General features: G+C 42.9%; 1 protein-coding gene across 11 annotated transcripts in view; it reads left to right on the plus strand.

The window, feature by feature from the left end:
* The window catches only part of myo3b (myosin IIIB), a 655750-nt gene that overhangs the window by 408255 nt on the left and 235407 nt on the right, over positions 1-12088 (plus strand). For all 11 annotated transcript variants that reach the window (XR_013577968.1, XR_013577969.1, XM_078552132.1 and 8 more), the window contains one exon: positions 1597-1708. Coding sequence is in view for 9 of the 11 variants with exons in the window: in XM_078552132.1 (XP_078408258.1) it covers positions 1597-1708 (112 nt within the window). In the remaining 2 variants the exon portion in view is untranslated. The remainder of the gene's footprint in view (positions 1-1596; positions 1709-12088) is intronic.

Here is a 12088-nt window from a genome sequence, read left to right on the forward strand (position 1 = left end):
AATCTACAAAGGTTGCCCAAATCAACAGACCCTACCACTCCTCCGAGTGTGACCAGAATGAGATCTGGGGGAATCGTCAAGCCTCCAGACCGTCTGAATTTATAAAGTCAGAGACTTGAGGAGGGGAGAAGGGGTAGCATGATTATAATGTAAATATGTTGGGTAAAGACTTGGGGATGAGGTGTAGTATAAAGGTATAATAAGGGTTAAATTGGGACTGGGGAACAGTACTGCCCACATTGTGATGTAAAGAAACACATGACCTGAGACTAGAGTCAGTTGTGGACTGGACAGAGATCTGTGTAGAAGCAAGCATGAAGTTAGCTCATAGCTTGGCAATACCCTGCACATATGTACATAGTTGTGTATTATTAATAAACACTTAATGTTCAACCATACAAGATTCAGAATCTCTTCATGAGACCTACTGAACATACAGCACTTACCTGAGATAAGATTCATCATAAGAGATTCATACAGTAGCTGTTTAGGATAGAGTGCTGCTCATATAAATCCAAGATAAATGGCTTTTACCTCTAGAGACTGTAGACTGGGAAACAGATGAGAATGATGATGATGAGTTCGAGTTGCAGCCCCTCATATCTTTGGAAACACTAGAGCCCATTCACCCATATTATCGACCCCTCTCCCTTCCACTCAGCAAATTCGAAACATCCACAGAGGAGGTACAAATACTGGATATAAAGATTGGCACATGGTGGAGCATAAAGTGGAACTTGCTTTGAAGATGAGCAGGGAATTTTCCCCATCCAACATTCTTCCCTCAACCCTTGCCATCAAAAAATAAATTATTTGGTCATTCCTTTCATAACTGTTTGTGGGACCTTGTGTTGCACAGAATTGCTGCCATGTTTATTTCCGTAGTAAGTGACTCTACTTCAAAATACATAGATAGTTAAGCACTTTGAGATGCTCAGAGAAGTGATCTTTAATCTTTATTTCATTGCTTATCCTTTGCTCCCTTCTTTTCCTTTTTTTTTTCATTCTTTGTCTTTCCTTATACCCTTTCCTCCTTCACCCTTCCTTACTTTTCCTTCAAGGAGCACACCAAATGGAGGGATTTCTTCAGATCATACCTACTAATTGGAATTCCATTCTGGTATAAATGAATGAATGGATTTATAGTGCTTCATAGCGATGCCACTGAAAAATATTAGTAATGCATAGCTCAAGATGATATTACTCCATTGGTGATACAAATTGTGCTTTACCATGCTAGTATTAATGAATTTTCTTTCACATCAAATTAAGAGACTGGTCATAATATTCAATGTTCATCATTTACCTGAGGAAATATTGTGACAAAGAACTGTTCACAGATTACTACTCTTATCATATTTGCAATTTAGAATTGTGGATTTTGTAAATTTGTATAATAGGTTTCTTGAAAAGCTGAGATGTTAGTTTTTGTCCATAGAAAACTAAAGGTTTCACACTAAGGATGATTCCTTGCATGAACTTTAAATATGTTTTGACTGCCTGTGGAATTTTCTTTTTATTAATATTGTTTTTCTTGTTACTATTAATCAGTGTCCTGTGAAATGTTCACATGTGCTTTGTTCTCCTATCTGCTAGATACTACTACCTTGCCTTCAGGGCACATCAGACACCTCCTGCTAATTGTGCAAGCTGTACTGCCATTCTAAAGAAAGCAAGACTAAACAAGTGGGTGCTTGGAAAAACTAAGGTAAGAACAGTTTTTGAAATTTTTAAATGTCACTAATGTTTACAGCTGGCATTTCTCAGGATAGCTGAATACTCTGTTATTGAAATTTGACAGTATGCTTTTGTGAATAACTTTATTTCAATATGTAATGCTGCATAAGAACATAAGAAATATGAGTAGAAGTAGGCCACTCGGCCCCTCTAAACTGCTTCACCATTCAATAAGATCATGGCTGATCTGATTGCGGCCTTAACTCCACTTTCCTGCCTGTCTCCCACCCCCCCGTAACCCTCAACTCCCTTGTCAATCAAAAATCTGTCTGACTCCACCTTGAATATATTCAATGACCCAGCCTCCACTGCTCTCTCTGGAAAAGAAATGCTAATGACTCTCTGAGAGAAGAAATTCCTCCTCACCTCTGACTTAAATGGGAGACTCCTTATTTTGAAACTGTCCCCCCCCTAGTTCTAATAAACTATAATATGCAGTTCAACTCAAGAAATTGAAGTACTAAATACTGTCTTTTTTTGGCGATTAGTGAGAGGAAACTAATTACTTATGAACTTTTAGGTGTTCATTGGATTTGTCTTTGTCACTGTGCACAGGCACTCCATGTTAGCATCACTGGAAAGTGTGGTTGGGGTAGTATGTGAGTGAGTGTTCATAAACATACTGAAGGATGTTAGCCCTAAAAATTTGTGAATTTGCCATTTCTCCCAAACATAGCTTCATTATAATCTAAAGGAATGGTCGGAGGGGTTGAAACCTCATAGACATCATAGAAGGAGGCCATTCAGCTCACTGCATCCATCTCGTCCAGCTGCAAGAGCAACTCAGCTCACCCCATTTCCCTGCCCTTTCTCCATAGACCTGCAATTTTTTCACTTCCGGCGCTTGCCCAATTCCCTTTAGAAAGCCACCCACTGAATTTGCTTCCAATACACCCTAAGGCAGTGCATCCCAGATCGTAACAACCCGTTGCATAACACTCGTCTTTGAGTTTTGTCAATCACTTTAAATCTGCGTCGTCTGGTTTTCAACCCTTCTATCAATGGGAGCAGTTTTTCTCTACCTGCTCTGTCTCGACCGCTCATCATTTTGAACACCCCTATCAAGCCTCCTTTCAGTCCTCTTTAAGGAGAACAATCCCAGCTTCTCCAATCTATCCACGTAACTGAAATTCCTCATCCCTGGAACCATTCTCATAAATCTTTCCTGCACTCTCTCTAATGCCTAGTCATTAGAAGCTTAATTTCCTTCTGAAAATGTGGTGCTCAGAATTAGACACAATGCTCCAGTTGAGGCTGAACCTATGTATGGTAAAGGTTCATCATGGTGGGAACAGTACCATGGGGAGAATTTTATGGAGGCAGTAGGAGTTTTGCCTGCTGGCTGGACAGCCAGTGAGAGACCTGCATTGCCTCCTTTGGGAAAAGCTCATCGAATCGTGGGCCAATCAGACACTTAACAGGCCACTGACATGCAGGCAATGAGAGGCTGGCTGATCTTTTGCTCAGCAGCACTACTTGGAAAGCGTGGGGCTGGTGGATGGTGTAGTAAGGTAGGGGTTGTCTCTGAGCAGGCCCATTCCCAATGCTGGATTCCTTGATCAGCATCCCCACCACCCCCTCCCCCCACCCCCCACCCCCACCGGAGACCTCAAGCAACCAACACAAGTTTGCTTGTCATGTTCCCTGTGTGGTGACAGGCCTGCCTGCTCTGGGTTAATCCAGCGGTGGGTGGATGAGGCCCTGAGGTTTACACTGCTTACCACCTTAAGGTGCAGCCTTCCCACCACGGACTTATTCGGGTAGAGGTGGGAAGATGGCAGGGTGCCCACAGGCCACCATCCCACCTGATTAAATGCCATCGCCACTTCCAAAATTGACACAGGGAAGGGCATAAAATACTGCCAGTGGTTGTAATCCAGAGGCCTAGACTAATGCTCCAAAGACATGAGTTCAAATCCCATCAACTCAGCCGGTGGAATTTAAATTCATTTAACTAAATAAATCTGGAATAAAAAGCTGGTCTTAGTAACAGTGACTGTGAAACTACTGGATTGTGTTGTAAAAGAAAACCATTTGGTTCATTAATGTCCTTTAGGCAAGGAAACCTCTCCTCCTTACCTGCTCTGGCCTACATGTGACTCCAAACTCGCATCAATGTGGATTACCACGTTGCCCTCTGAAATGGCCTAGCAAGATATTCAGTTGTACCAAATGGCTACAGAAAAGCTTAAAAAGAATAAAACTGGATGAACCACCCAGCATTGACCTAGGCATCGGAAACAAAAGCACACAGTGCAAACTCCTTTTCACTAACATCAGGGAACTTGTACCAAAATAAGGTGGGCTGTCCTCAGACTGGTGAACATCCCCACACTAGGTACTTTCTTTCCCACTGCCAGGACAAACCCACTAGAGGAGGTGGCACAGTGGTATACAGTCGGGAATGAGTGGTCCTAGGAGTCCTCAACATTGACTCCAGTCCCCATGAAGTCTCATGGCATCATGTCAAACATGGACAAGGAAACCTCCTGCTGATTACCACCTACTGGCCTCAGTATCAGTACAGCTCCATGTTGAACATCGCTTGGAAAAAAGCACTAAGGGTAGCAAGGACACACAATGCACTCCTGGATGGGAGTCTTCAATGTCCATCACCAAGAGTGACTCGAGAGCACCACTGCTGACCAAGCTGCCTGAGTCCCGACATATCTGCCAGAATGGGCCTGCAACAGGTGGTGAGAGAACCAACAAGAGGGAAAAACCTACTTGACCGCATCCTCATCAATCTACCCATCACAGATACATCTGTCCATGACAGAATTGGTAGGAATGACCACTGTTATGAATATGTAATTTCATGATTCATATGTTTAAGGAATATAGCTTTTAGGTAGGAATTGAATTTTTAAATGTAAAATAATTGGGGAAAAAACCTGGGTGAGGGGCCAGTAAGCAAAGCCTAAATAATTGCAATTCAAGGGGAAGCCTGTGTTTCCTTAATAAGGTCAGAGTTAGAAGTGTGAAAACACTGAACAATGTGTAACCCTTTCTGAGTCTCAGTAGAGACGGGATGTCTACAATTGCCTTCATAAGCGGTATAAATTATTCATGCAGGTCCCAGATCAAAGAAATATTTGAAAGCAAAGGGTGAACTGGGCAAGATCTTAAAGTATCCCTATACTTTTCAGATCTAAGGACAAGTTTGGGAATTGTGGATGATTGGTTGGATCACTATCTGGGGCATTCCAGATGAGCCACATTGCCATGGGAATAGGTTGTTGGGAACTACCTTTTTGTTTTGGATTTATCCATGTGTTTTCTCATAGAAACAGTTAGTCAGCTTGGAAGGCTGTGAGAAGGTAGTTGTGTATCTGTCAGCAACCAGAACAAGGAGCATGGAGGCCAATGGGAATCAGGGGCATTCCCAATCTGGAGCCACTAAGCAGGAATTGTGAGTGGGGCGCATGCTCACAATGAAAAGTCCAAGTGCATGGGTAATTAAAATTGTCAGAGCTGCCTGGTAAATCTAGTGGAAGCAATCATCAGTGAAATCCTTGTAGAGAGAGAGTGGGGGGCTCTGGAAGTCAAATGCCAGATTGGAAAACTGAGCAGAATCAAATTGGATTCCTAAGAGCTGTGGCACACCTCGGTTTGGTCCGAGGAGAAGCGAAAGAACCCTCAAGATCCTGGAACTTATTCGGGAACTCTTGGGTTGAATTAAAAACAGAACAGGAAGTTACCTGTTAAGATTTTTGGTTTAAATAGTAAGGGTTTATGAAACAGTGTTAAGTTGGTAGTACTTGCTTTGTTTAATTCCTGCACGGTAAAAGTTTTCATTTAAAACGTGAAATCCTGTAGTGTGATTCTTTCAGTTAGAAACTGGGAGTCCAAATTTCTTTTTAAAGGTTGATGGTCTCTCTTGAGATCATAACACCACCACAGAATCTTTGGGGAAATGCTGTCCCATCTTCACACTGAGGATACCATCCATCGTGTTTTGTGCCACTACCACCGTGATAAATGGTAAAGATTCAGAACAGATTGATCAACCCAAAACTGGTGCTGTGGGCCATTAGCAGCAGCAGAATTGCATTCAACCACCATCTGTAACCTCATGGCCCAGTATATCCCTCACTCTACCTTTACCATTAAGACAGGAGATCAATCTTGTTCAATGAGGAGTACAGGACTGCATGCCTGGAACAGCACCAAACCTACTTAAAAATGAGATGCCAACTGGTAAAGCTATATCACTCGACTGCATGCATGTGAAAGAATGGAGACAACGTGCAACAGACAAAGCAAAGTGATTCCGCAGCCAACGGATCAGATCAGAGCTCTGCGGTCCTGCCACACCCAGTCATGAATGTGGTGGACAATTAAACAATTTACTGGAGAAGGAAGTTCCAAAACATCTTCATTCTACAATGATGTGGGAGCCCAGCACAAAAATGAAAAAGACAAGGCTGAAATATTTGTAATGATCTTTAGCTGAAGTGAAGAGGGAATGTTCCATCTTGGCCTCCCACTGAGATCTCCACCATCACTACCAGTCTTCAGCCAGTTCGAATCACGATGAAATCAAGAAACAGCTGAAGGTATTGGATACTGCAAAAGCCCTGGGCCCTGACAGCATCTTGGTTATGGTGCTGAAGACTTGTGCTTCAGAACAAGATGCACCCCTAGCCAAGCTGTTCCAGTACAGCTACAACACTGGCATCTACCCAGAAATGTGGAAAACTGCCTGTCCACAAAAAGCAGGACAAATCCAACCCAGTTAGTTACCATTCCACCAGTCTACTCTCAATCATCAGCAAAGTGATGGAAGGTGTTGTTGACAGTGCTATCAAACGGCACTTGCTCAGCAATACCTACTCACTGGCAGTTTGGGTTCTGCCAGGACCACTTGGCTCCTGACCTCATTACAGCCTTAGTCCAAACATGAACAAAAGAGCTGAATTCAAAGAGAGTGGCTGCCCTTGACATCAAGACAGCATTTGAACAAGTGTGGCATCAAGGAGCCCTAGCAAAATTGAAGTCAATGGGAATCGGGGTAAACTCACTGTTTGGAGTCATACCTAGCACCAAGGAAGATGGTTGTGGTTGTTGGAGGTCAATCATCTCAGTCCCAGGAATTTGCTGCAGGAACTCCTCAGGGGAGTGTCCTAGGCCCAGACGTCTTCAGCTACTTCTTGATCTTCCCTTGACCATAAAGTCAGAAGTGTTTGCTGATAACTATACAGCTTTCAGTACCATTCACGACTCCTCAGATAATGAAACTGTCTGTGCCCACATGCTGCAAGGCCTGGACAACAATCAGACTTGAGCGGCTAAACGGCAAATAACATTTGCACCACACAAGTGCCAGGCAATGACTCCAATAAGAGAGAATCTAACCACCTCCCCTTAACATTTGTCGACAATCTCCCACTATCAACCTCCTGGGGATTACCAGAAACTTAACTGAACCAACTATATAAATACTGTGGCTAGGAATTATGTGGTGACTAATTCACCTCCTGATTGCCTAAATTTAGCCCCCCATCTACAAGTTAGGATGCAGTAGTCTTCACTTGCCTAGATGAGTGAAACTCCAGTAACACTCAAGAAACTCGACATGATTCAAGGCTAAACAGCCTGTTTGATTGGAACCCCATCCTCTACCTTAAGCAATCACTGCCTCCACTACCGATGCACAGTGGCAGCAGTGTGTACCATCCAAGATGCACTGCAGAAGCTCTTGAAGCCTCCTTTGACAACATCTTCCAAACCTGCAACCTCTACTAATGAGAAGGATAGGGGCAGCGGACATATAGGAACAGCACCATTTGCAAGTTCCCCTCCAAGTTACACACCATCCGGACTTGGAACTCTTAATTACTGTTCCTTTACTGCTGCTGGGTCAAAAACCTGGAACTCCCTCCCTCACACCAATGTGGGCGTATCTTTACCAGATGGACTGCAGCAGTTCAAGAAGGCAGCTCACCACCACCATTGCAAGCATAATTAGGGTTAGAATGTAAAAGCTGGATTTGTCAGCAATGCCCACATCCTGTGAAAGAATAAATAAATAAGAGGGTCAGAAGGTAGGGTGGAAATTCAGAATGTTGTAATATCAGTGTTCCCAGATTTACTTGGGATGCAGCGTATGTTTGGCACACATATTCCTCGTGTCACCAGATGAACTGATGATCTAAAGGGGATATAAGTAATCCATATTATTTAGCAGCTTTCTCACTATCTCTGGAGTAGCTGCAGGATGTTTCTAGCAGGGAAATGAACCTGGCTTCCCCCATTTCCCCTTGGCATGTTGCTCTGGCCAAAGTGGTGGGTGAGACATGCCAGATGCCCATATTCCATCAAAGGCATTTACATCATGGGATCTTCCCCAGCCTGCATGTTTTGGTTACTGGTTGAGATACAGGTGGCACATATTGGCATTTAAGCGGAGATATGCTGCTCCGTTAATTTTCAGGGCAGCTGACTTTACAGCTAAAGTTATGACTGAAAGTTTATTTAAGTTAAACTGGCCATTTTTCAGATCTCTGTTTGGAACCTGTTTTAGCTGGAGTCATATTTTCAGACCTTATTAGGCTTGAAGAACTTTAAACTTGCACTGATTTAAAAGGATCAGAAGAATGTTATCTTGCCGAACTTTATAAAGTAATGCCATTTGTCCATATAATCATCATCACAGCTACCAGGCCATCATTACGGAGGGAGAATCCCTCCCTAGAATGGTCTGTGGCTGCAGCTGTGGCACCGGGGCGGCGGGGGTGTGGTGTGCGGAATAAAAAGGAGGCATTGCAAGCCACTTACATCCACCTGCTAGACTTCAGCCTCAAGTGTCATGTGATGGGTGCCCTGAAAAGGCATTTTAATTGGCTACCCACTAGCGAGAGGGTAGCTGTCACCAGAGCTGGGGAGAGAAATCATGGGCCTTGGCACTTCTACTGTTTCTGAGCCCCTTACTCCCCGCTCTCCATTTTAACCCCCTCCGTGCCCCTCCCCCTCAAAATCATGCATGATATTTTTTCCCTTTTCAAGATTCATCAATCAATTCACCAATCGCAAAGGTACTAGTAAAATGATAACGCCTATTGTTGACTTCTGGTTACAAATATCATCTGATATATATGCAGCATGCTTCATTATTATTAAGAGCAGCAACAAGTTAATGCAGTGTTAGTTTGTGTGCTCCCTATAGGTGATCCCACCACGAGTATTAAACAAACCAGAGAGTACAGATTTTACTTTAACAACATCATGCAATTTTGTTAATTTGACAGGAAAGTATCCCATTAGTTAATTGTAACCCTGTGCAGACGGTAACACTGATTTTGGTGACTGCCTCAGTCCTCATTAACATGTTCCACACATTGCACGATATGGACATGGTGGCAGTAAGTTTGTATTTGCGGGAAGGATTCAATACTTGCAACCCAGATGAATTTCACAAAATCTTTTACATTCTGTAGAAGTGGAAGAAGACTCGCTTCTGCCTGGGTGCATGATATTATTCAACATAATTATTTCATACAAAGGGTGTAATTGGATTCTATTTTATCAGTAATCTTACAGGGTAGAAAGATCAAATGGCTCCTGAGCAATAAAGTGGAATGATTGAACAACATGGGTCCGTATTGTCAATGAGAAGTGTTGGAGCCCTCGGGGGTCTCTGTGCGACACAACTTTTAAGAGGCCAGAGGACAAATACTGAATGGTTCACAATTATATCTGTTTTCTTGATAAGCAAATCTGAAGACTCTACTGCTTCTCACTACAGTATATTTTCAATATCTACTATCCAACACAATTTTATCACGATATTTCAATAACTCAAAAAACTCATAAAAAGCACCAAGATAAACTGGGTTAGTAGGAAGTAGACAAAAGGACAAAAGATGAAGTCAATTGAAAAGACTCTTGAGAAACATTTACAGTGTAAAACAGGTTACTGATTCACTATGAGCCTTTTATGCACTCCTGTCCTGGCAACCTCACCCCACAAAGCCCACTCACGGTAAGCTTTCATTAGCAACAAAGTAAACAGAACTCCAGCCATGATTGCACCCTCTGTTCGCAAGATAATTATGGATGAAAACGGCCATCTAGCCCAGCTCGTCACATCCATCCAGAATGATGTACGAGCATACGTATTAGGAGCTGGAATTAGGAGCTATTCACCACCTCAAGCCCTTTGATAACATTGCCTACATTATACCAGCCCCTATAACTCGAAAGTATTTAATTAGCTGTAAAGTGATTTGGGACATCATGAAAGGTGCTATATAAATGTAGGTTTTGTCTTTCTTTCATTACACCAGCATGCAGTAGGCAGAGTGACTGTCACAATGGTGAAATTGGAGGCCCAGTGCTGAGTCTCTAAGGATAATTAATCACAGAGCAGTCAACTGATGCTAGGAAAGTGGCTACAAAGAAACCACTACGTTTACAAAACAATTCAACTCTGTAGCTAATACAGCCTTACCATTCTGACTTCTCTGGCGCCAACCCATTGGCATTCAATTGAGTTGTACACTGTGAATTAGAAGCCTATCCAAAGGTTCCATATGACATTTCACTACATTTGTACTAAATAAATGTGCAAATCGCATTTTTAAAAGATTCTAATTATTGTTTGAGGTAGATGAGAAACAGGCAAATTAAGTGGAAAAATGTAATTAACAAATAAGTTTCAACAGCAAATAAGAGTATGATAGAAAAATCCCGAGAAAAATCATTTTGAGAAGTACTTAAGTCATAGGATTGGGATTATCCAAAGGCCTTTTATGGTAAAATCCCTTAATGCTCTGGAATTTCAGTGGATTTTTTTTGCAGAAGTTACCATTGATGATCAGGAATCCTCACCCCCAGACAAATTTTAGTCCCACAGTGTATTTCTGCTGTATTTTACTGTATTCTGCTGTATTTTAAATAGGACGGTGCAGAGTGGGGTGAACCTAGGATAGTGTAGAGGATTTGTAAAACATTTTTTTAAGCAACCTCTAATGACAAATAGGGATTTTATTCCCAGACTTTGCAAGAGTAATAAAACGGGCAATAGTGAGTCAACACCCTGTTTTACATGACTCCTGCTTTTTAGTTTCTTACATTTATTTTGTTGAGGCCCAAGATTCTCAAGACATCAACATATCATATCATCAGAACTGTGTCTACTTTAGGGCATAATAAAAATTTATACTGCTATTTATATGTTGGTTTAATTTAGAAGACAATTTTGAGCAGTGTACAGTATTTAATTTTGTGGTACTAAATCTTAAAAATGATACCCCCACCTTCAGACAACCTCCTACCTGCTCCCCCAACTGCTTCCCCAGCCTTCCCCCACGTTCATCTACCCTCACCTCCCACCCAACCTTCCTCCCACCCCCATCCAACATCCCACTCACATGCCCTAACCTCCACTCCATCCCCCAATACCCCCACACCCTTCCAACCTGCTACCCCAACCCCCCCCACCAACCTTCCAGCCCTACAATCTACCCCCCATCCTCCAACCTCCCCCCCACACTGCCCACACACACACACACACACACACCGCCCCCCCCCCCACCCCCACTCCCGACCTGCCAATTGTTTCTGAAATTGCAGGGATTTCAGTTACCGTTTTTGACCAGAGAACACTCCTGACAGTTGCTGTGCTGCTGCTGCTGACCTTTGGGCACTTTTGTGGTTTTCTGACGGGCTTTTCAAAAACAAATTTCAGAACCCGAAGCTGTTCAAAGGTCAGAAGCAGAAGTGCAGCAACTAGTTAATTGGCCTGACACTGACAGACCAGCTGTAAAAAAACAAGATCGGAACATGCAGCCAGGCACTTCCGAATTTTTTTTAGCCGGTCTTTAAGGTCTGAAGCTCTGGCTGGACGACTTGAGAACTCTGTTTAAAACCCTGAGTCTGGGCCCCGGTGTTTGGCACCATCTGCACCCCCTCTCCCGGGCCCTAGCTGTCACCCCAGAGAAGCAGCCTCACGAAAATTGGATGGAAGCAAGGAACGTGCCAGCAGACTGGCACGCTGACCGGTAGCACAATATTGCCAGCATGCACACCTCCAAACCCATCACCTTCAAAGAATGAGTCTGGTGGTGAAAGGTCACCGACCTGAATTGTTAACCCGGTTTCTCTCTCCACAGAGGCTGCCAGACCTGCTGAGTATTTTGAGCATTGTCTGTTTTTACTTATGATAGTTATGCTGTTTTACTTCTCAAATATTCAGAAATACATAACAGACACCACAATGTGTTTATGATGCATGACAGTTTAAAATATTTTGAGGAGCCTTGTTTTAAGATACAACAGCCTGGATTTTTCAGTCAGTCTTACTTTAACACTGGCACTGGTGCTTATTTTAAATAGGTCATTGCCAGTA

This window comes from Cetorhinus maximus, chromosome 11, assembly GCF_964194155.1.
Source record: "Cetorhinus maximus chromosome 11, sCetMax3.hap1.1, whole genome shotgun sequence".
Taxonomy (NCBI): domain Eukaryota; kingdom Metazoa; phylum Chordata; class Chondrichthyes; order Lamniformes; family Cetorhinidae; genus Cetorhinus; species Cetorhinus maximus.